Raw genomic sequence first — 23,743 nt, 5'->3', positions numbered from 1 at the left:
ATAATTAATTAAAAGGGTTTGTCTTTACAGCATGAAGAAGTGATTTCACAAACCAGACCATTATTATTGGTTCTACATGTGAGTTTAGGCAACTAATCCCTGTCTGGGTCTTTCTAGTCCATCCAATCTTAAAGAAAAAAGACTAGATAATCGTGTTGTGTTCCATCCACGTGATTTTCAGAGTCAGCAAATATACACGTGAAACAAAACAAAAGAAAGGATTTTCCATGTAAGCTATCTCAAACCACCCAGTCAAGCTCATGTATGGGAGGCCCAAACATGTTTCGATGGATAAAAAGATGATCTACCATAAAAACCGGATAAAAAGCAGATCCACAGAACGATTAACCAGCGTCCAAACAAGCCATTGTTGATCCAAGCCTGATTATACACATACCGTTCTGTAACTTGCGCAGCAGTACACTCAAGTGCGCACACACACTATATCAACCCCCTAAAGTCTCCTCAGATATCTACCACCAAATGTACCCTAAAGATACGCTTTCAGACGCTATCAGAACAAGAAGCCCAAGTGCATGTCAACGTTTGGAGAGAAAGAGAAAGAGAGAGAAAGAGAGGGTCATCACTGGTCTGGTCTGGTCATGCAGCTGCAGAGATGTCAGACTTCGAGTGCCACGAGAAAGAGCGTGAGATAGCGAGGAGAGACTAGTGGCGTGTAATTATGAACGTAGCCTGTGAAAAATAAATAAGCATTAGGACTTCGCAACAGAGCTTTGCCGTTCTTTTCAAAAATGGCACAAAAAGCCAACTTTGCGTAACCGTTCCCTCCCCCACGCGTCCAACCCTCTTCTTAAATCAACTTCGGCCAGACTTACAGCCCCTTAACTACGATCTTATCTTAGAAATCATCTTTATTTATTGTCGTCATTAATATATGTCACTGTCTTTTTGACTCTTCATTATTGCTTCATTGATTTACCGGCGACCGTGAAAAAATGTCGCCGGGAGGGAGAAACAAGAGCTGGAATGGAGTGCAGGGTAAGCATTACCCTGCTCCACTTGCCTCCCATGAGGATGTTGTCAGCGACCCTATAGTCTTCTGGGACACTTTGAGGCGCTTCCATTTTATGATGACCACCAAATTTATGTAAGCCTTTTTGTTTCCTTTCCCCCCCCTTCTTCTGTCGGTTATTATATTCGGGGATTGCCACATCGAATACTGTAACATTAGATAGCAGATTATGCGATTTTCATGGGACCTATGCAAATGGGATTAAACAAATAAAACTCTTCTTTTCTATTTGAACCTTGTTTGTATTTTTATTAATTTAAGGTTTGATTCATGCGTTTGTGTTCTTTAATCCTCCTTTATTTCTCCCTGTGGTATTCTTAAGGATTCCTGTGATTGGGGGCAAGGAGCTAGATTTGCACATTCTTTATGCAGAGGTTACAAAAAGGGGCGGTTACGAAAAGGTTCGGTTTTGTCTAATCCCTTCAATGTAAAAAATCCAATATATTCAATCTTACTTTGGAGTTCATTAGGATTTTCGGCTGAGAGGGGAAACAAACGTGTAGGTTGTTGCAGAGAAGAAATGGAGGGAAGTGGGTAATATTTTCAGGTTCTCTCCAACAACAACGAGCGCTTCTTTTGTACTGAGGAAACACTACTTTGGTCTTCTTTACCATTATGAGCAGGTTTACTTTTTTAAGCTACAGGGTCCTGTGTTTACCCCAACAGGTAGTTGATCCTTTTTACATCCTATTTTTTGTGTTTTTTCATGTCCTTTGTTTTAAGAGGTACTTTTGTTCCCTGATCTTGTCCTTGATTATTGCTTCTTGATCCGATTTCTTTTCTGCTCTTTATGTTTTATGGTTTTTTTTTTTTTTGGTCAATTTTATTTCTGTGCAGTTCCATTTCCTGCAAGCAACCCTTTGTGGAGACCTGAATTGGCTCTAGTGGAATATTCCCCCAAAACGACTACAGATTATGTGGAACCACTTATTGAAGGTATTCTCATATTTCTCATCATTAATTTCTCGATTTTCCTTCGATATTAATGCAAGCTGGTCGTTCCATTATCTTTACTTCACTTCATGGATAATTAAGACAAGAGGATAAAGTGAATGTCAACCACACCACACATATGTGTTGTTGGGTTTAATTTCCCTGCCACAAAATGTTTTGTTTAATTTATGGGACACCAAGCGGGTTGCGTGGTTAACCTATTTTTGATTTTAGGATATGCTTGATGTGCATGTCTATCTAAGTGATTTCTCACTCTCCCTTTGCACTGGGTCCCACTACTATCTTATACTAAGAAAATATGAGGCTGTCGTCTTCTGAATGTTGAGAATTAGTTTAGTTGCCTTCCATATCAGTTCAAAAGTCGATATCTTTAAACTCATGGTCGAGCCCTGTTTGGAACTTGGACTAAATTGAGATCAATTTGGTTTAGTCTAATTTTAAGTTGAGTCTAATATCTAAACACTCAACTCTTAAATCATAGGGTAGGTTTGGGGGGTGAGATGAGAATTTTGTGTTTTGTTTTGAAGTTTAAAATATTAAGTTTTAATATTATTATTGTTTTGAGATTTGAAAAAGGTGTATTGGGATTTGAAAAAGTTGAATTGTTTATTATATTTTGTATGGAGATTTGAAAAAGGTGTAATGATGAGATGAGATGAGATGAGATGAAAATTTTGTGTTTTGTTTTTGGCCCCAAACCTGCCCTAACTCATCTTAACTCAAAATCTCTTTATACGTGGGTCCCACAACTTTTTTCAACTCAAAAACTTTTTACACTCGGACCCACAACCTATTTTAACTTCCCATAAATATATCTAAATTTATCTTGTTGAAAAATAATAGGAAAACAGAGTATTGCAGAGAGACTTCAGTCAACAACTTGTTTGATTGATTCTAAATGTTCTCTACTTTACACTTCCAAACGTACAGATATATAAAGACCCCTTGTAACTCACAACAGCATTAATAAAAAACAACTTCCAATATTAGCTAATAAATAGCATAGTCTAAATATAATAAACTAGGCAATTACTAGAGATTATTGAAAAACAACAGCACACAACGCATCAGCTTAATTACATATTAACATCCAAACACATCTAAACTTATCTTAGTTGGATCCCACAAAACTCACTTCACCATCTTAACTCACTACTATTTATAAAAACTCAACTCATTTCAACTCAGCTCAACATCCAAACGGGGCTGATTAAATGGAGATTTGTGCCATAATTACGCATTTGAGAAATGTTCATTCATCCTGAACTTTGTTGTCCAAGTCACACTGGCTGGTGTGTTGCATTTTTAGTGGCTTTTATTTCGTAGACTTTGATGAAATTAAAGATGAAGAGTAGCATTATTTTTTCACGTAACATATTGTGATTTTCTGAGTTCATATGGTAAGAGTGGATCGTGCTTCTTCTAGCTGATATGCGAGCAAAATGAAATGATTATTATTTGCTGTGACTGCCCAATTCTCAAAGATGAATTTCTTAACATGAACTGTTATGGGAAGTCATAGTTTCAAGTTTGTAATCTCTGAATTAAGCTTTGCTTTGAATTGATTGGATTAGCTGAGATATTGGCAGAACTTTTTGTGTTTGTATCACTATTTACTTCCTAATTTACAGGCCCTTCATGCTTCTCAGCTACTGGAACAATTGAAGGGAAGTTCGATTGTGGTTATTTGGTATCTGTGAAATTGGGTTCTGAGACTCTTAGAGGAGTACTTTACCATCCGGAGCAGCCAGATTCTTCAGTCTCTGTTCCTGAATCTAACAGTGCCATTGTACCATACACTCATAGTCCTTGCCACTCAAGTCGTCGTCGTCGGAGAAGTAGAAGAAGGGGAGACCCCAACTACCCAAAACCGAATCGCAGTGGCTATAACTTCTTCTTTGCAGAGAAGCATTATAAGCTCAAAGCTTTGTACCCAAACAGAGAGAGGGAGTTCACAAAGATGATCGGTGAGTCATGGAGCAACCTCAGCCCAGAAGAAAGGATGGTATTCACAGACACTGCTAATGCTAAATTTTTTTGGGTTATTCTTTTGTGGAATCATTTATGTCTTGCATGGTAGAATGAAATATGTCTGATATTAATCATATGATTAATCTTTGTGATCAGTAAAAGTTTTGAATACTTGAATTTCATTTGATTGTGATGTTTTCTTGTAGGTTTACCAGAACATTGGGTTGAAGGACAAAGAACGATACAAGAGAGAATTGAAAGAGTACAAAGAGAAAATGAATCTCAGTCAAACCATGGAACTTGGAAGTTAAGAGAGCTGACTAGAGGGATTAAAGAACAGAGGGAGCCGCCAAAACCAAAAGAATTTTAAGGGAACTTTTTGAGTTGTACAATTATCTCTATACATATGTGGTACTGTTAGAAAACCGCAATCTCTTCCATGCATATTGATATTACCCCATGTCGCTGATGTTGCTGTTTGATATTCTGGATGGCAGAAAGTCAATACAGAAAATTGAATGCACGAGTGACATTCCCAATTGTGCTGGATACACCGCTTCCTTAACTGGGGATGAGCTCTACCTTTCCAAAAAAAAAAAAAAATGGTAAAAAGAGGTGCCGGAAAGGTCTTCTTGGGTCTCTGCCATCATGCCCAAAAAAGACTTTGGTTGCATCACAAGTTAACATTGCTTTGGCTACACTATAGGCCTTTAATGGCGTAGGGATTTTAATGCAAACTCTTCGTCGCTATGGGCCTTGTGACTTTTGCCATCGCTTCAGTCCTATAGAAAGACTTGCATCACTATCCTGTTATGCCTCCAAATTGTCATCATTCTTGGCCATACCTCTTTATTGTTCAATATGGTTATTTTTTTTTTTTTTTTAAAGGTGAGTTTAGATCTCAAATTCATCTCAATTTATCATTATAATTTTTTTAAATTTCAATACAAAATATAATAAATAATTTAATTTTTTTAAATTTTAAAATATTAATAATATTAAAAAATAATATTTTAATAATATTTTATCATCTCAACTCAACTTACTTCAACATCTAAACACACCCACAGTCTTGATACAATCACGAGAAAAAATCACGGGGTGCAATAAAAGTTTTTGTGCTGCTTATTACTGTTTATATGAACAGTACAATTTTTTTTCTGCATCCCGTTGATTAATCATTTTTGCTTCGTGGTTCAATCATTTTATTATTTTTTAAGTGATCATCTTAATAATAAAAATTTACTATAAAATTTAGAATAAAATAAATTTAAACAATATGTGACATAAAATATTGATTGACTATTAGATTAGAGTGATGTTAGTCTTGTGTACTCATTTAAAAAAAATGGAATTCACTATTATGAGTGCAAAGCTTGACTTTAAAAAAAAAAAAAGACTTGCATATTTTAAGACTGCAAACATATATGTCATTATATTAATATAATTAGGTGAGAATGGAATTTGATACGACTCATCTTTATTACTCTACGCTTTCTTGAAGGAAAAAATATTCTTATTAAGGTACCATTTGCATATGATAACGGGACTTCTTGGCATACTTTGCTACATTAATATAAAAATATGAACACAAGATCCAGAACGTGTGCTGCACTACGATCACGCAGGGAGAAACGGGGTTTTCACTTTGAATTGAATACCTTTCAAAACCCATGACACAGTCAGTAAAATGTATATGCATACTTGGGTGTGGCACGTACCATTTATAATAATAAAACAGCGCAAGATCTCCTATCATGATGATAAGAGATTGGCAATTCCATGAGTATGCAGACGTTGACGCATTCAAGACAATGGAAGAGAAGCAATTAGGGGAATGTGCACTTCTTGAAAGTGCAGAGGCTTAGATCTGAAAAGTTGAAACGAAGTTCAAGTAGAAGTTAGCTTTAATCAGTAGATACATGTATCCTAATTACAAAGATAGCATCTGTTTTATTGATCTGCTCGTATGGGAAGACTGAAGATAAATTAAAACGGTATGCAGCCTTCTTCCCAAACATAGGGACCTCCGCTGAACTGTACTTTCGGATGCGTACGTCCTGAAGTGGGTTCCTAGTCCACAAAGCTCATCTCAAAGTCAGAGTTTTAGAGGGATGTTTGGAAAGCAGAGGTTATGATGGGAAATGGTATCGATATTTTGTTTCCCATCACGTGCTCTCTCCTACATTCATCATGGCGCTCTGATTCTATACAAACTCTTGGGCCGGAGAAAAACCCACACTGCCCTTTTCCCTCAAGTCTTCTCTCAAAGATATACCATTCCAGAACCACTTGTTTCCAGTCTAATTCTCGCCATAAACTCTTGCTCTTCCGTCTCGCACTGCCGGGCAATTCATGCCCGCGTTGTCAAATCGGTAAATTATAGCGATGGGTTTATTGGTGATCAGCTGGTGTCTAATTACATCAAGTTTGGCGGTACAGAAGATGCACAGAAGTTGTTTGATGAAATACCTAGCAAGGATGTGGCATCCTGGAATTCTTTAATTTCCCGATTTTCTCAAAAAGGCTTTGTTGGCAAGTGCATGTGTGCACTTTTCAGAATGAAGCTTGTGATGGGAATGAAACCTAATGAGGTTACGCTCTTATCTGTAATCGCAGCCTGTACCGATGTGGGAGCTCTAGATGTAGGCAAATACATTCATGGTTTTGCATTGAAAATGGGTATGTTGTTGGAAATTAAGGTTGCTAATTCTATTATCAATATGTATGGAAAGTGTGGTTATTTAGATGCGGCATGTAAATTATTTGAGGCAATGCCTATTAGGAATATTGTTTCCTGGAATTCTATGATTATGGTTTACAACCAAAATGGATTTCCAGAGGAAGGAGTGGGCTGTTTTAATTTGATGAGATTGGCTGGAGTTGAGCCTGATGAAGGTACTGTGGTGGCCTTGCTTCAGGCTTGTGAAGATTTAGGTGTAGGAAAACTAGCAGAGGGCATTCATGGTGTAATTTTCAGTCGATGTCTCAATGCAAATGAAAGAATTGCAACTGCACTTTTGAATTTGTATGCCAAGTTAGGGAGATTAAATGCATCACACAAGGTTTTTGGAGAGATGATTAATCCAGATAGGGTAGCTTGGACAGCCATGCTCGCAGGCTATGCTGTGCACGGGTGTGGAAGAAAAGCAATTGAGCTCTTCGAAAGCATGGTCAAGGAAGGTTTGGTTCCTGATCATGTGACCTTCACGCATTTGTTAAATGCTTGTAGCCATTCAGGATTTGTCAAGGAGGGGAAGTATTACTTCAAGATCATGTCTGAAGTATATAGAATTGAAGCTCGGATGGATCACTACTCCTGCATGGTTGATCTTCTTGGTCGCTCTGGTCTTCTGAGTAATGCTTATGACCTGATTATACAAATGCCAATGGAGCCTAATTCTGGAGTCTGGGGGGCCCTCCTTAGTGCTTGTCGGATTTATGGTAACATTGAACTTGGGAAAGAAGCCGCAGAGCGACTGATAGCTTTAGACCCATCAGACCCCAGAAACTATATCATGCTTTCCAATATATACTGTGCTGGTCATCTATGGAAAGATGCATCGAAGGTAAGGACTTTAATGAAGGACAGAGGTGTGATCAGAAACCCTGGCTGCAGTATTATTGAACAAGGAAACAAAATCCACCGCTTTGTAGTAGGTGATCGATCTCACCCTGAGTGGGAGAAGATACGTGTTAAATTGGAAGAGCTGATTAGAAAAATCCGAAAGGTTGGATATGTGTCTAAGACAGAATTTGTTCTACATGATGTTAAAGAGGAGGTTAAAGAGGATATGATCAATGAGCACAGTGAAAAGCTAGCCATTGCATTTGGCCTTTTGGTGACTAATGCAGGCCCTTTAATTATAACAAAGAATCTTAGAATATGTGGTGACTGTCACAACACTGCAAAGTTCATATCACTGGTCGAGAAGCGTAGTATCATCATACGAGATTCAAAGCGATTTCACCACTTTGATAATGGATCGTGCTCTTGTGGTGATTATTGGTGATACTCTCCATCACTAAATGATTTACAGATTACAGCACGATGTTCATCTGTCAGTCCCTGAAATGTAAGAAACTCCTCTCTGAATCGTAACTATTTCTTGACTGCTATATATAGCTTGATGCATACTTACATCAATTGAAATTTTCTACTCTGTCGTCTTTCCTGTTGCAGCAGCAATCTTTTCTTGCAAGGGATCAGGATCTAGTTTCTTTCTTTCCCTGCCTCTCTCTGAATCCAACTCCCATCAGCTACAAGTTCTTAACAAAACGAGATGAATTCCTAACGGAAAATATACTCTTTCTTTTTTGTCACTAACTGGTTTCGGTTCCATGTCAATAATAATAATAATAATAATAATCTGCTTAGGTTCAATTAAAGTATTTGGAATTTTAAACAAGGTTTGCATGGAACACATTAGGAAGCCCATCCCACTGTGTTTAATGCTACATAGAGTATCTCTTCTATTATATAGCTCGGGATTCATTTAATGGGTACGAAAAAAAGCTCCATTCCATTTTGTCTTGGTAATTTAATAGGTCAATTCATATTAGAAAAAGAAACCCCACCCATGTAAATGTATTATATAGGTTTAATGAACACCATTTTCCAATGGTGGGCCAGGTCTATCGTCTCCACCCATTGATTCCCATCACTGACGTAACATCCTGCGGAAGTGGCCCGGTACTGTGCCTGCTTTCACTTTCTCAAGCTTCTCCATTCCATGGTCTATGGCCCACTGAAATAAATGGAACAATTAATGGATGGAAGGGTCGGTTCAGTTGATTGTACTGAAACCGAACCCATATTCCATACATTCTTTTTTTTTTTCAAATGTCTGAAATGCGGTCATTTCAGAGCAATTAATATATGCGTAGTGACACAGTTGACAAAACGTTTTTGAGCTGGAGTTGCTGTAATTGTAAAGCCCTTTCTTGCTGCAACAGATACCATAGTAGTTAGCAATGGCTAACATTTTATCAGGGTTCTGCACATCATTAGAATCAAATTGAATGGAACATTTTTTTTTGGATCCATCGGACAAGTTAACTGCTCTAGCCTTTTAAGAATTGATCGAATTTTCTAATAATAGTATTGGTGTATAAATTATGGCTCAGATATGACTTGAGGGAGCGCTTGTGATTCTCTAACTTGTACGGTTCTTGACAAATAAAATATTATTGTGATCACGTCCAAACAGAGAAACACTTATAATTATCCTCTCATACTCTTTTAATTTTTTTAAAAAAATATATTATTTATCGGACTAGATTGTGTATCATTACAATTAATATTAGAAAATCTTGTTGATATATTATAAAGACGGTTGGGAGTGTTTGTCAATAATTGTTGGTCATAGTTCTCATTCTACAAGGTAAGTCATTGACTGAACTGAATAACCGAAACTTGTCTCCTTCTCAAATTTTTTTTTTTTTTCTTTCTTTCTTTCTAATCAAGCATGCTTTCATCAATAAGGGAAATTACGAGCTAGTTGAGAGAAGATCCTTCCCCTTATCAATATGCAAAATACAAGTAAGTAGGTTTTTTATAGATATGTTACTAAAAATAAGATTGGTTGCTATCCATTGTGCCACCGAGGAAGCATATCGAATTTGTGAAAGCATTGATCTATTTTTTTAACGCTCCAGTTGTTATGATTTTTCAACACTTGAGCAATATCTTTAGTAATGAGATTAATTTTCTAAACATTGTTGAAATCACTAACTATGCTTCTCCTTTGAGGATTGTTGAAGCCTTTTGTAATTATTCTATCATTTTTATTGCTAGCTTTGCTGCATGAGCTTATGATATGACAAAGTATGTAATAGCATTTTTTTCTGTCCAAATTTCTAGAAAATAGTCATATGAGGCTCGACTCACCGTCGAAGACGTAGAGAAATAATCTCTTACTGCATAATCGAAAGATATGCTTGTTTGATTTCTGGACGGAGCTTGCATTTCAGTATTTGATTTGATTTCGTATTTTCATTCCATGCATGCAGATATTCTTGGTGTGAAACGTACAACTACTCATTCGCCTTCTTTATGAAAGCATGCTCGATTAGAATATTTGAATAATCATACGTGGACACTTAATTAGGAACAACTTTTACATAATCATCCTTCCTTCGAATCATTGCTCATCATGCCTCATGGTTCCTTGGATTGGACACCTCAACTTTATTGATACCTTCCTAGGAAAAGTCTGAGCAGTTTCCTCATCATTCTTCACGGGGCACGCCTAAACTTTTTCTTTTCTTTTACTTTATCTCCTCCTTTGCATTTATATTTAATTCTATCTTGTCTTCAGAGTGTTTTTAAGAAAAATAGAATGCACTTGAAATTCAATGATTTTTTTTAAGAATCATTTAAGATTTACACACCCAAAAAATACATATAAATTACTCCAAATAACAAGTTTGATTTGATTAGAAATAAGACAACGAGTAGGATGATAATTGCCGCTCATGCAGACTAGTTTTATAGCCCTAAGCCTTCTATTGAACAGGGGCACTTAACATCGGATCAACCACTTTGTCTAAATCTCAACTCGTATTATAATCAATTCAAAATAGTCCGAACCTTCTAGGAAGACATCCTAAACCTTGTTGTGAACACATCCTACCTAATGAGTCAAATATCTAACGGTCCAGATGGATTATTAGGTCCAGAAAAGATGAAACTGGGTCCACAAGTGTCAGTGACATGGTGCTAACCTGCACCGAGTTGAGACAGATTAACCTCAACCCAAAACGAAAGATGCTTGAGAATATTCCATTGCTGACCTCCTCTCCTCAAAGTTGCCCAGAGACGCCCCTCGGCTATCCCAAGCCGATTTGGATGAAGCCACCCTTTTCTATACATCTCGGACTCCCTGTACACTTTGAACCTACCCGACACTTCGAAACTTCCCTACACCTGTGTATATAAATATACATATTCCCTCTCAAAACCAAACCACCGAAAAAGCCTTGGCTTTAACCCGTATCTCGTTAGCTTCTTTAAACTTTGAACCATGAATTCTCCATTGACACTGCCCCTCTCCGGTCAAGAACATGATCTTATTGAGAAACTCGAAGTTTTCAAGATCGAAGGACGCGACAAAAGGGGTCATAAAGTGCTCCGCATCATCGGTAGACTTTTTCCAGGTAAGAACTAGGAACGTCGATCGTCGTGGGTTCTTTTATGTATTCTCCAACCGAAACGAATTGCTTACGGTGTTTCTTGTGATGTATTATGATCAGCTCGGCTTGTGAGTACGGAGGCTTTCAAGAAATATTTGGGGGAGAAGATCTTTGCCAACTTAGGGGAGCGGCCGTTCTCCGTGGTGTACGTGCACACGGGTGTGCAGAGAGCCGAAAACTTTCCCGGAATCTCGACCCTACGGTCAATCTATGAGTCTATTCCGACCAACATCAGAAATAATCTAGAGGCTGTTTATTTCGTACACCCGGAACTGCAGGCCAGACTCTTCCTTGCCACCTTTGGGCGTTTGATTTTCAGCGGAGGGTAAGATTCTCGTGCAAAATTTGACAAGTCATGACCCATATTGGCCCCATTTTTAGCCTTTTGATACTGACAAAAGCCATATCTATTATGCTTGTCGATGCCTTCGCTTTGAGCCATTCTATAATCCCACTGCACGACCCAGAACGTTGATGCAAAAAAAGACACGCAATTTTTTGGTTTTTAGTGGTTTATTTAGGTAATTGGCCTGTGACTGTGAGAAACATTGTTGAATGACTGTGCAATAATAATAATAATACTGCAGGTGGTATTGGAAGCTCAAATACGTGAACAGGGTGGAGTTTCTATGGGACCACGTGAGAAGAAACGAAATTGAGATTCCGGAATTTGTATATGAACATGACGAGGAGCTGGAGTACCGTCCGATGATGGACTACGGGTTGGAGAGCGATCACCCTCGAGTCGACGGTGCACCCTTTGCAGACTCTCCGGTGCCCATTTATTCCTTGAGGTGTATTGCATGATAAGATGATGGGCCCTCCGGCGGGTCTTCTTGTTTGAAGCAGGATGGATGTACATATGCATGTGTCCTCTGTTTTTCTTTTTCTTTTTTTCCCCCTTTTCCTTTCAGAAGAATATAGGAAGTCTAGGACCTTTGATCTTACTGTACAAAGTACAAACATAAAAATTGAAACTAGAGATAATGCCGTGTTTAAGACGTGCGTAGTTGCGGGAGAATCGGTCTCCACGTGGAAAATGAAATATACTATTTTAGTCAAGTACTTAAACCAATCGTTTCGTCTCAAAGAGATCTCTCTCCCTTCATCTTCCCACTAGCTCTTCCTCCCTTCATCTTTCCACCTCTTCCTTCCCACGAAGCTCTGCCTCTCCATTTGCACCGTTGTTTAACCATGGTCTTCCTACCAAGCACTGCCTTCCCACAAAGGGATGCCTTTCTCTACCTTCGTCTTTCCACCCTTATCTTCTCACGAAGTCGTGCCTCTTCCTCCCACGGTTCATTTATCGTCGTTCACCCTTCTTTCTTGCAAGATCTGTTTCTTTGGTAGTGTTTCCGTCACCCTTATTCAACCCATGAAGCTTTCATTTTTTCCCTTTCTCCAAATCGATATTCTACACTTTTCAGAATTTTTGAAAAAGAATTCTGTGAGATCCTCTATCATGTTAGTCAATCAGTAACTATTTTAGTAAGCTACTTTTATAAGATGGATGATTACCGCTCTGGGTATTACAGAAGTTCCAATGTTTTATGGACTTTGTGAGAAAAAATCTACTTTATTTATTGAGAAAGGTCTAAGTGAACACCTTCAAGGAAAGAAGCATAAGGCCAAAGAAACAAGGTTTAGAATCCAGAGAATGGACAAGATTGCCGGTTCAAGATCACTACCAAAGGAATGTACCAAGTCTTTGTAGGTTACAAAAATTATTGATATTGGAAGCTCAGGACTCAAGACAAAAATTGAAGGGGATCAGTTCACATCTTCTTGCAGAATGGAGCAAATACATACGAAAATCTAGTTGAGATTAGTAGTTGATTGAGAAGAGAAAAGCAAAAATCTTGTCAATGTCTGATGAAACTATCCATGAAGACGACCCACACGCAGATCTTACTAGTTTGTACCAAAGATCCAACTGTTGGGGTGTATGCGGAGACTGGTTTTGGAGTTGAAAAATTGTTTGCTGAAAGTTCGCTCGACGTCGCTCGACATACCACTCGAGCGAATCTCAAGTCAAAGAAATTCGCTCGAGTACCGCTTGGCACTTTGCTCGAACGAGACACAAACCCTAATGTTTGCTCGACACTCCGCTCAAGCTAATGTTTATTTGGTTGTTCGCTCGAGGCGCATTTGACACTCCGCTCGAGCGAAGTACGTACTTTTTCCAGATTATGATTTTCAGCGCCACTCACTATATATATGTCATATTGAACTTGTGTTGGACAGCCTCAAGCATCTTTTTTAGAGAAAATAATTGTCTAGCGAGTGCATATTATGTGAAATAGCAAAAAATCCTAGAGAGTTTGAGTTGATTATAATCTCCTCTGATTAATAAGATTTTTACAGCTTGTGTGGATGTAGGCAATTTGCCGAACCACGTATATTGTGTGTTGTGTGTTTGATTGTGTTGCTTTTACTTTATTTGTCATTGTTGGTATGTATGTTTTGCATAGTATTTCACAACACCGACAAGTCATATTACAACAAACACGCGATCTAAATCCATGAAGCTCTTTGATCCTTACTGGTTGTAGAAATCACCCGTGCCAACGAATGTTGTACTAGTCGTAGAAATCACGAAAAATATCTACATTTTTCATCTACCCACAAAGACGACCCATACAAAGACCCAAAGATTTGCCTTTTTCATCTACCCATGAAGACTAGAGACCCACACGAAGAGCTCAGAATGTCTTTCTTTCTATTTTCATTTGTTTTGGTTTTTTTTTAATGTATTGGTTGACATGGCAAAGTCGATTCCCCCGCGATTGCACATTGCGACTGTACTTAGAAGAACTAAAAAAATATCATAGCTTAGCACAAAAATGATGGCTTTCTATTGACGAAAGAATTGGCTATGTTTGGTACCGAGGTGATCTCAGATGATCTATAAATAGTAATGATATATAAATAGTAATGAAAAAGTGGTAAAAAAATAACTATAAAATATTGAATAGCAGTAGAGTGATCTAAAACTCCAGCTTGGTTTGGATTGAGAGGGGCTACTCATCTAATCATTACAAGTTTCACAAGTTTCTACACAAAATACAAAAAACAATTTTGGCCCGATTTGGTTAGCCAATATAGATGAAACATCTCATCTGTAGTTGTACCATACAATAGATTTGGCTATCCAAACACAATATTTCATCTCTTAAGTTTTGAAAAACATCCACTTAAATAAATAGTAAATAAATAGTATGAAAAACTGACATAAACAATACATAAACAGTGCACAATTCTAGTACTCTATAAAATAGTAGGATCCACACCAAATTTCAAAAATTTAAAACTATCTCATCTCGTCCCACTATCTAAACAAATTTTTTTTACAAACTATTTAATCTCATCTTAACTTTAAAATCTCATTACTATTTAAAATATTTCATCTCATCTGAACTGTGGATCCAAATCGAGTCTTAATTTTTTCAAATTTTAAAATAATAATAATATTAAAAAATAATATTTTAATAATATTTTATTCAATTTTTAATTTTTATCTTAACTCATTTCATCTCAACTCGTTATTCAAACTTATCGTTATAGTTTAATTCGGAAGCGACATGACCAAGGGCAGCAAGTGGGCCTAGTTTTGGGCTTCGGAGAACAGCAAACCATTTAAGTGTTAGCCCAAAAACAATGAAGGAAAGACCTGGGCAGTACTGCTAAACAAATTAAAGAAATTAATCACAAATATAATCGTTATACTATTTTAGAGTAGAATTTATTATTAAAAAATTATTATTTTTATATAAATTTTACTATTTTTTTTGTTCAAAATGAGGGGTGCACTGTTTATACATTCTATGAGTGGAAGTATAATTTTAAAGAAATAGCTCATAAAAAATTGAAGGAAAAAAAAAGGTTAAAATGTCATATAAATTAAAATAATATTAATTGTGTCTAGTAAAGAAAATCTGATTTTGACGTCGGACTTGATAATATTCATCCCCCAAACTTCGTACTATAAAAGCCCCTATTTACTGCAGCGCAAGTGCGCACCGCTTATTAAAAGCTTCACCATTCTCACGATATAGGAAAGAGGACCTCTGCAATTCAGTGGGGAGTTTCAACACCATTGTGTTTGCAGGTTGAACCCAAAAAGCCATCATCAGGGTCCACTATGAGGACGTAATCCATGGCCAGGGGCTCTTCTAGCCTTCTGGGTGTGCTTGTTTGCTTTGAGCTGCCATGTCCAGGCCACTTCAATGAAAGATAGTGTGTTGTAAATTGAATCCAGAGCAACATACTGCATGGTCTCGCCTTGAATGACCGAACTATGAAACTGTTCAAGTTTTCATGTGACTAATCCCTTCACCTAAACTCCAATACATGGAGCAGAGAGCTAACAAAACTTGAAACAATAACAAATTAGATAAATCAAGCAAGAGACCAACCTCAGGAGAAAAAACTGACTAAACAAGCTAGTATGACTACAACTCTGCTTAATCGAGATGAAATGAAACCGTCACAATAACCAAGAAATAATACCAAAAGTGCAGCAAGTCGTCAAATGAAACAACCGATTCCCAAGCATTGACGTCCATATGGCATAAAAGAACCACCAACGTTTCTACTAAGCCCATCAAACTTACCGTTATATTAAATTTATATTGGGAGATACATGGATTAACCAAAATTTTTTAACATTATGTGAACTGTGCCCCATGAACTGAAAGTAGAATACACAGTTTGGTTATAACATCCAACGGGTGTGAAATTTTCTACTGGTGATCAAAATTAGAGTACACGAAAATTGTAAAGAAAAGACATAAAAAAAAGGTCTAGCAGCACTCCAAATCCCATTTCCTGCCAGAACAAATTACTCGACCGCGTTCTCCATTTCACTACATCTCCCGTCACTCGTGTCTTCATTGCCGACGACGACACGTAAATCTGGATAATTACGGTTGTTGAGTGAATGCAACCAGAGGGCCACGGCTCCTTCTTTATGCTCCGTTGAGGCTATATGAGAGTATATATGCTTCATTTTGAAATCCTCTGCCTCTTCTTCATATGCTTTCATCGACACCTCTTCATGACTGTCTTTCCATTTCTGGTTATATGACGTGAAGAAGCACTCTTCCAAGTACAAACCAACCTCAGGAGCAGTAGGAACGTTAATGTTGACATCCCTAAATTTAGTTATTTGCATCTAATGAGAATCGCATTGGGAATATAAACAAATATGAGGGGATAAATACAGTCAACAGTGGGAGCACTTACTTCTGCAAAGCTTTTTCTATCAGTGACTCAGGAGCACAATCCCTCATAATAGCCACGGCAAGCCCAATCATCTTCCGAATCTGATGAAGCATGAAGCTCTGCCCCACAACCTCACACTTGACAAACTCCATACCCTGGACTGTAACCGTAGTGTTTGCGTTGAATGAAACAATAAAGCGCTGAGCAGCAGGGTCCTCGGCTTTTGTTCTGGTGGTGAAGTTATGGAAGTTATGAGTCCCCACATAATACTTCAAAATTCTATTGAAACTTTCCCTCTCCTTCTCACCATAAAAAAACCCACCTCCCTTTGCACCCTCCTGCAGGTTCACTTTCTCAACAGTATCCTCGTTTTGGGCAGGAATTTCAGCTTCAACAGCAGCAATTTCAGAAGCTCTACTGTCATCTACAACCTTGGCTTCCTCCATAGATTCAGAAGTAAACTTGTGATTTTCACCATTTTCCAAATAAGCCCTACTTTCCTCTTTGATATTGGATTCCTCAATAGCATCCCCACTGCTTGACGTAATGCCTGACTCAACAGTACCCTTAGACTCAAAAATACGCCTACCCATTAAACCTACGACCTTACGGCCTCTCTCAGAACATTCCAAGCACTTAACGAGCTCATTCCCAGATCCCAAACTAGCCAAAACACTCTCTCTATCGGGATGCGAAGAGGGATCAAGCGCAAAAACGGGTATTAAATACACATACCTCCTCCGATCGCAGAACTTCTTGGCGTTAAACGAAGCCGTCACGCGCTTGTACCCGAATATCCGGATCTGAGATGAGAGATTTGAATTAAGCCGCTCGACGAGGCCAGGCGGGTCGATGTAGAACCGGCCCGAGACAACCTGTCCCACGGCGCTGACCCCCTTGTCAGTCCGGGCAGAGCGGGCCCAGTCGTAGCGCTTAGGATTGTTGCGGTCCTGTTCCGGGACCGCACCGGAGAGGAACAGCGCTTCTTCAAGATCGGATTCGATGGTTTTGGCACCTGGGTTCTTTTGCATTCCTTGGTAGCCTACTCCGCAGTAAGCAAAGAATATCGCAATCTTGCGGCGCTTGTATCTTTGCTTTTTGTTGGTTTCGGGAGCCGCAGTGGCAGTGCTGGTATCTTCGTCGTCGGAGGTGGTTGTGGTTGACATTTTCAGTTTCTTGGGTTCGGGTTCAGACTGTTCAGTTTCTAGTTTATGTGTCGGAGGCGGAGATTTGTCGGATTTTGAGTCTGGGCTTTCCATTTTCAGTGGTATGTGTGAGACTCAGGCTTGTACGAGATGGTCGCCATGTCCATTACAGTTTTGAGTGGCGCGGTTTGTGTTCCATCGCTATACCCGGATAAAGCCCTAGTTCGAAAGCGTATTAAAGAAAGAACACTATTTTGTTGAGATGATTGAATGCTGTAGGTCAGGTGGAGGGAATACACACGTGTGCCTTTACCTAATGTAAATGACAGCATTAGAGTATTCTAACCATTATCAAGTATTTTAATAATATATATATATTTTTTAATATTTTATAAATACACTTTATATATTAATTAATAACTTTATTAATAAGTAAAATTATTATTTTTCAAAGAAACAAATTCTCAGCAAACCGAATCAACAACAAATTCAAATTAACAAATTCCGAAACGTGCGCCAATTGAGTTATTAAGTTTTTGTTGGGAGAGACCTAATTTGTAGTGCTACCGATCATTTATGGACATGAACACTATCTAAGGTACTTCATCAGCAAATATTACCTTCACAGACTTGTAGATATGCCAAAATCAACAAACAATAGACAAATAATATGCCAAAACAGAGATAGTAGAGAATCAATACCCAATATAAAATGCAATACACCATACCATTTTAGAGAATCAAATGCAATACTAAAATTGCCCAATCACAATATGCCAAAAACAGAGAATCAATGACAAATGAAATCACAAATTTCAGATCATGGAACCCAATAAAATACCAAGCAAATTTGTGGATACACCATAAATCCACCATACCATTTCATCCTCAAAAGAACAAAAAAAAATAAAAAAAATAATTAACAAAGCATTTACCCAAATCGCACAACCAGATTTCTAGTGGTAGATGTTGTATAGGGTAGAGCCAAGCCGATTCGTGGATGAATTTGTAGTGCCTTCTGGACGATTCATGGAGCCAAGCCGATTCAATAATTATTTGTCCTGGATAGCAAATTTGCAGGTGATTTACATTGAAGAATTGGAGAAGAGGAAGAGAAGAGATGGCACAGAGAAGAGGGAGAGAAGAGCGAGGAAGAGAGACTTACGTTGAAGACCACAAAGACAACGACAACCGCTAGAGAATGCGACCGTTGGAGAGAAGGGACGCTGCGGGTTGAAGAAGAAAGGGGTGAAGATAAAATACACAGAGAAGAGAGAAAGAAGAGCGAGGAAGAGAAAATAAATGTTGAAGACCATGAAGACGATGACTTTTGGTTGGAGAATGTGACCGCTGGAGAGAAGGGGACGCTGCGGGCTGGAGAAAAATGGGGCTGAAGGAAAATGTCTTGCGAAGAAGAAAGGGGCGAAGACAGTTTCGGGAGAAAGAAAAAAAAATAGATGAAATGAGGGTTTTGGGATGAAGAAGAAAAAAACCAAGGGAAGGAAAGAGCGAGAGGTAGAGAAATGATAAAAAATTAATTTGGGGCATATACAGTCCCTCTCCATATTTGGCGAGCTGCTAACATTAATTGTAGCAGATATGTTAAACTTTATATGTTTAGCTAGGCCAATGCTGGGTTTTTTTTTCACATTCTTTTTTAATTTGAACTTTCATTGGCAAATGGCTAGGCCATTGCCAAAGCTCTTATAGCATTGGTTTATACATATCCATATACAATATCACCTCTTTTACATATCTATTTTGCTATTTAAGCAAAATTTTCACATTGGCTTATGTATATTTGAGACAAAATAAAATATTATTTTATTATTATTATTATCAATTTTTTTCTAAAATCAATTTTTTAATATATATTTTGCAATTAGCATCCACTACATACATTTGATATTAATAATACAAATGTAATAATAAAAAATATAAATTTTTATATATTATATTAAAAATATAATAAAATGAAAAAATATATATAATATATTATAATAATAAAATGAATGTGTAGATGAATGTTTGTTGTGTTATTGAATGAGAGAAGAGGAAATGATTGTGAGAGAGAGAGTGGGAGGAGAGAGAAATAATGATTAAAATATATTTTGTGAAGTAAATAGTAGCTCTTCAAATATAGATAAATATTGTTCATAGCTAGCTAAATATATAGATATGCATAAGTTAGTGTAGATGAATCTAGGCTCATATTATGCAAATATGACTTTGCATATACATGTGCATAGACCAATGTGGATGCTTTAAGCTCATGGACATAAGAGCATTAGCATTGGCTTCATCAAAGTCATCTTTAAAATTTGATGAAAAGTACATATTTTCCATAAATCCAAAATCACTCTAGTCATAATTTCACATTGAATTAACTATTAGATTAATCAAAATAATAATATAATATTATTTTTTAATAATAATATTTTTAATTTATTTTTTTTTATCATATTTTACAATTACACTAACCGTATGTTAATTAATATGTTACATTATTCATATTAGATATTTTAAGCAGGAAAAAATATCGAATCCCTCCGGTTATCTAAAAGATTTCTAACCGACTTAATTACAAGATTTACCTTAAATTTATCAAGAATCTGCCGTGCATAATTAGCTATTAATTATAATAATTTTGATTAGCCACATTTGTTAGTTCTACCATTAATGTGTCAAGATCATATGAATTTCATTAACAGTAGAATTGTCCTCGTATCTACACCCTTCGTACGTATCAATCTCACATGTAATAACAAATTACTAGAAGTTGGTAGTTTAGGCTGTCACTTAGCAAGCTTTTTCATTTGGGATACAAATTGAAAAACAGACATCATTCTAGTGCAAAATGCAAAATTTCCCCCCAAGAAAAAGGTTCACACGGGAAGAAAAATGCAAAATAATAATAACAATGACAATAATAACTAAGAAAAAGAAGCCAACAAGTTCCTAGAATAAATAAAAAATTCAACTAACTGTCCAGCCTTGTCATGAAGGATACTTAATAAATTTCGTGATGTTCAGGAAGAATGAAAAAGTAGATAAGTAAATCAGCTTTGAATCATATATACCAAGATATCCAGTTTCTCGAAATGGGTTTTGATGAAATCTGTGAAAGAAGTAATGCTAACAAGGTCAGACACATCAAGTTGATGGAAAACCACTTGATCTGAAAGACTTGAGTGTTGCAGTAAACTAGAAAACCTTCTATGTCTACATAAGCATCAATATGTTCAATTACTCTTGGTTCCCGTTTTCAACTGGTGGGGCAACCTTTTCTGCTAACTTACCTGATCCTGCAACCAGCAAAACATTAAATCATAGAAGTCTAGACAGATGAAAAATTGATTATAGGAGAATTGCAGAAAAAAATGAAATGAAGAAAAACAATTTCCCCTTCCCACAATCACCCCAGCACAAAACCGTGCAAAGCATTCCAGCCCAAATAAAGCTACAATACCAGCATCTTCAACCTTCAGCTCCTGCTTGTTCTTCTATAAATGCTTCACATAATCAACTTCCTTCCATACTGTATAGAACATAAGAAATAAGTCTCATAAAGTTTCAAATGTATGTTTATAAATCTGAAGCAAACCACAATAATATTTTACTAACAAGTATAGAAAAACATGCATTTGTGATGTTAAGTTTTCTCCAAAAGAGGGGATAAACTATTCATTTTTTTTTTTCCTTTTGAGACATCATTTACCATATAGCAAGAAACATTGTAACCAAAATAAATATTAGTGAAGCAGGTATCAGACACATTGTCACTGAATGATTCTAGCAAGCACGACCCAAGGCAAAGTGAGAATGAGAAACATCATAAAACCATTTTCATGAATGGATTCTCGTGAAACAGAAAAATATAACCTTGTATTGTGATTTCAGAATTATAAAAGAGTTTTTTTTTTGGCAAGTCCTGTAAGGTTATTCAATACATTTTCTATTACCAAAATCCAAAACAGATTGAGACTTCAAAGTTCAACTGTGCAGAAGACAGTGGGCAACGTTTATTTTGTCCACAAAGTGCTTTTGAAGTTCTTTTCCAATAAGGTGCAAAATTCGAATATAGAACAGTATCCATTCTATGTAATCATCTAAGCCCCTAACTCTTATCTTCTCCTTCTTACCACCTTCCATGATGGGAACTAGAACGGACAGTTGAAATGCCAATTCAACCTTACATCTTGATGATATTCCTTTCTTTTATTCCATCTCAATGTAAAAGCATTAATTGAACAGAAGAAAGACAGTGTGATCAGGCATTAACATCTCAAGAATTAATACCTATAAGAGTATGATGCAATTCCCTAGTCATTTATAGCGGGCAGAAAAATGTTATTATAAATAAATATAACTCCTTTGATAAGTATAAGTAATACCACAGCAAATCAAAACATAACAGAATAATCACCCTTAGTCCTAACTAACAATAACATCTAAGTTGGTCTACAAAATTCTAACTGTTGACTGCCATAGATAACAAATGAAACAAGGACCTACAGGACCTGAAACACTCGATAGGAAAACGAAGACCTACAGGGGATTCTCGCTCGGGTTCAGAGAGAGATGCATGCTTCGTTCGTGTGGCTATTTCAGCAGGTCTTTTCTCATACTCCCACTCTAATGGTGTATGTGATGATTCTCCTCGCGAATTTCCAAGTTTATTCCATGCGGCATAACAATGTTGCGTTCGCAGCCTCGCCACCACCGAGGTCGTTTTCAACGACAACTGAGATGGCTTCGATAGTTGAAATCAATCAAGACCATATGTACCAGAGGTTTGATTCTTCAACAATTAATGGAGGTTTAATTTTGTCAGACGAAGATGAACTAGTGACTCACAGCAAAGGGAATGGATAACTTGGCCAAAAAAAGGGAGAGGAAACGGAGATGAAGAAAAGGAATCTGGGAATCGGGAAGAAAGGGAAAGGAAGAGAAAGGGGATTTCGGGCAATTGGAAACTTCGGAGAGGAAGAAAGACAGAGGAAGAAAAAGGGAGAGAAAGCAACGAGAATGCGGGCAAAAAATATGATTTTGCTAATAAAATAGTACCGATAGCGATGAATAGTAGTTATTCAAATTTGAAGATGAAATGAGATACAATGTAGCTCATAGTTTTAGATTTTGAAGTATGGTGAATCCAATGCAGTAATTTTAAAGCTAAATTCATCAAATTTTGAATGAGTTAAATGCCAATGCTCTAAGAGCCTTGCTAGGTACAAGCTGTTTCCAACAAGCTGTTTGGTGGACCAAAACGCGTACCAACACTCATATAGTTTTTTTATTGAAAAAAAAAAAGAATTTTTTTTTCGAGAGAATAAGAAAGTCTTTTGTCTCACGAAAATCATTTTTGTCTTCAATTCACACCGTTTCATTAAACGGATGTCTTACATTTAGCATTGATGCACAGTTTAGTGCTCGAACTCGCTTGGTGCGCCAAACCGCTAGCCTCTCTTCACCACGGAGGATAAAGATTTATACATAAATAAAATACTCGCGCCTATTTTAAATTTATCCTTATGTATGGATATGTTACGTTTTAAATGATTTTTCATTTATGTGATTATCTAATAAAATATTTTACATATTGAAAACGATGAATCTATGATAAAGAATAACATCTATTAAATTTATAATTCTATTTTTCATCCAGGTTTTTGATATCAATGTATTATTTCTATGAGTTCTTTAACCTTTAGGAGTTTGCTCAAGTGGTAACAGCTTTGGGCTTGAAGGTATGCTCCCCTCAGGTCTAAGGTTCAAATCCCTTAGGTACAAGCAATCTTTAGAGACCATAAGACTGAAATTTTTTCCTTGAATTATTCGAAGTGCACTTGCGAAAAACTCATTGCTAAGAGCCTGTGCACCCTCAGAATTAGTTGGTCCGCTATTCTCGAACTCCCGGTGCCACCTAAAAAAAAATCTTTCCAAGAGTTGTTTGTTTTCAACGATCTATCGAGGGAGATAAAAGGGGGCTTAGTCCTAGATAGAACAGGATTGCCATACACGCGTTGTAAATAGAATTGGTCCAAGTCTTTAGCTCGAGTTTTGTTGTTGGGTTTTCATTGTATGCTTGTACAAATATGGGCAGCCTTCTACTAGCTGATTTTGATCGGAACCCATATATAAATAAACCTAACATGTGCATCAGATCAGTCTCTGATAACCAGCTGGTAACAGCATATTCACAATGAAAAGGGGATTTGTA

General features: G+C 37.1%; 4 protein-coding genes and 1 long non-coding RNA gene across 8 annotated transcripts; 3 read left to right on the top strand and 2 right to left on the bottom strand.

Annotated features, from left to right (window-relative positions):
* Positions 1–348: 348 nt before the first annotated feature.
* Positions 349–4,776, top strand: LOC108984522 (high mobility group B protein 9). Of its 2 annotated transcripts, none has more exons than XM_018956509.2 (6): positions 349–1,108; positions 1,356–1,434; positions 1,537–1,699; positions 1,871–1,969; positions 3,637–3,992; positions 4,165–4,776. In XM_018956509.2, exons 1-6 carry the CDS (start codon positions 957–959, stop codon positions 4,267–4,269), a joined length of 954 nt encoding a protein of 317 aa, XP_018812054.1. In that variant the 5' UTR covers positions 349–956; the 3' UTR covers positions 4,270–4,776. The 2 variants fall into 2 exon arrangements, with proteins under 2 accessions (XP_018812054.1, XP_018812053.1); XM_018956508.2 differs by having other exon boundaries at positions 350–1,108; positions 3,619–3,992.
* Positions 4,777–5,747: 971 nt separating this feature from the next.
* On the top strand, positions 5,748–9,041 carry LOC108984521 (pentatricopeptide repeat-containing protein At5g40410, mitochondrial). Of its 3 annotated transcripts, none has more exons than XM_018956507.2 (2): positions 5,748–8,034; positions 8,592–9,041. In XM_018956507.2, exon 1 carries the CDS (start codon positions 6,103–6,105, stop codon positions 7,969–7,971), a length of 1,869 nt encoding a protein of 622 aa, XP_018812052.2. In that variant the 5' UTR covers positions 5,748–6,102; the 3' UTR covers positions 7,972–8,034; positions 8,592–9,041. The 3 variants fall into 3 exon arrangements, with proteins under 3 accessions (XP_018812052.2, XP_018812051.2, XP_018812050.2); XM_018956506.2 differs by lacking the exon at positions 8,592–9,041 and adding an exon at positions 8,145–8,573; XM_018956505.2 differs by lacking the exon at positions 8,592–9,041 and adding an exon at positions 8,142–8,573.
* Positions 9,042–10,590: 1,549 nt separating this feature from the next.
* On the top strand, positions 10,591–12,689 carry LOC108984525 (ganglioside-induced differentiation-associated protein 2-like). The gene is made up of 3 exons (XM_018956512.2): positions 10,591–11,116; positions 11,213–11,477; positions 11,740–12,689. Exons 1-3 carry the CDS (start codon positions 10,984–10,986, stop codon positions 11,957–11,959), a joined length of 618 nt encoding a protein of 205 aa, XP_018812057.1. The 5' UTR covers positions 10,591–10,983; the 3' UTR covers positions 11,960–12,689.
* Positions 12,690–15,740: 3,051 nt separating this feature from the next.
* Positions 15,741–17,833, bottom strand: LOC108984530 (tRNA pseudouridine synthase A-like). Its single transcript, XM_018956518.2, has 2 exons — positions 16,397–17,833; positions 15,741–16,305 (listed from the first exon to the last, which is right to left on the bottom strand). Exons 1-2 carry the CDS (start codon positions 17,632–17,634, stop codon positions 15,993–15,995), a joined length of 1,551 nt encoding a protein of 516 aa, XP_018812063.2. The 5' UTR covers positions 17,635–17,833; the 3' UTR covers positions 15,741–15,992.
* Positions 17,834–20,548: 2,715 nt separating this feature from the next.
* LOC108984527 lies at positions 20,549–22,582 on the bottom strand. The gene is made up of 2 exons (XR_001995034.2): positions 22,073–22,582; positions 20,549–21,058 (listed from the first exon to the last, which is right to left on the bottom strand). It is a non-coding gene; the product is annotated as an uncharacterized LOC108984527 (long non-coding RNA).
* Positions 22,583–23,743: the final 1,161 nt, after the last annotated feature.

The sequence above is a fragment of the Juglans regia genome, chromosome 11 (assembly GCF_001411555.2).
Source record: "Juglans regia cultivar Chandler chromosome 11, Walnut 2.0, whole genome shotgun sequence".
Lineage (NCBI taxonomy): Eukaryota > Viridiplantae > Streptophyta > Magnoliopsida > Fagales > Juglandaceae > Juglans > Juglans regia.
The sequence above is the reverse complement of the archived record's forward strand: the minus strand, read 5'-3'. Positions and strand labels throughout refer to the sequence as shown.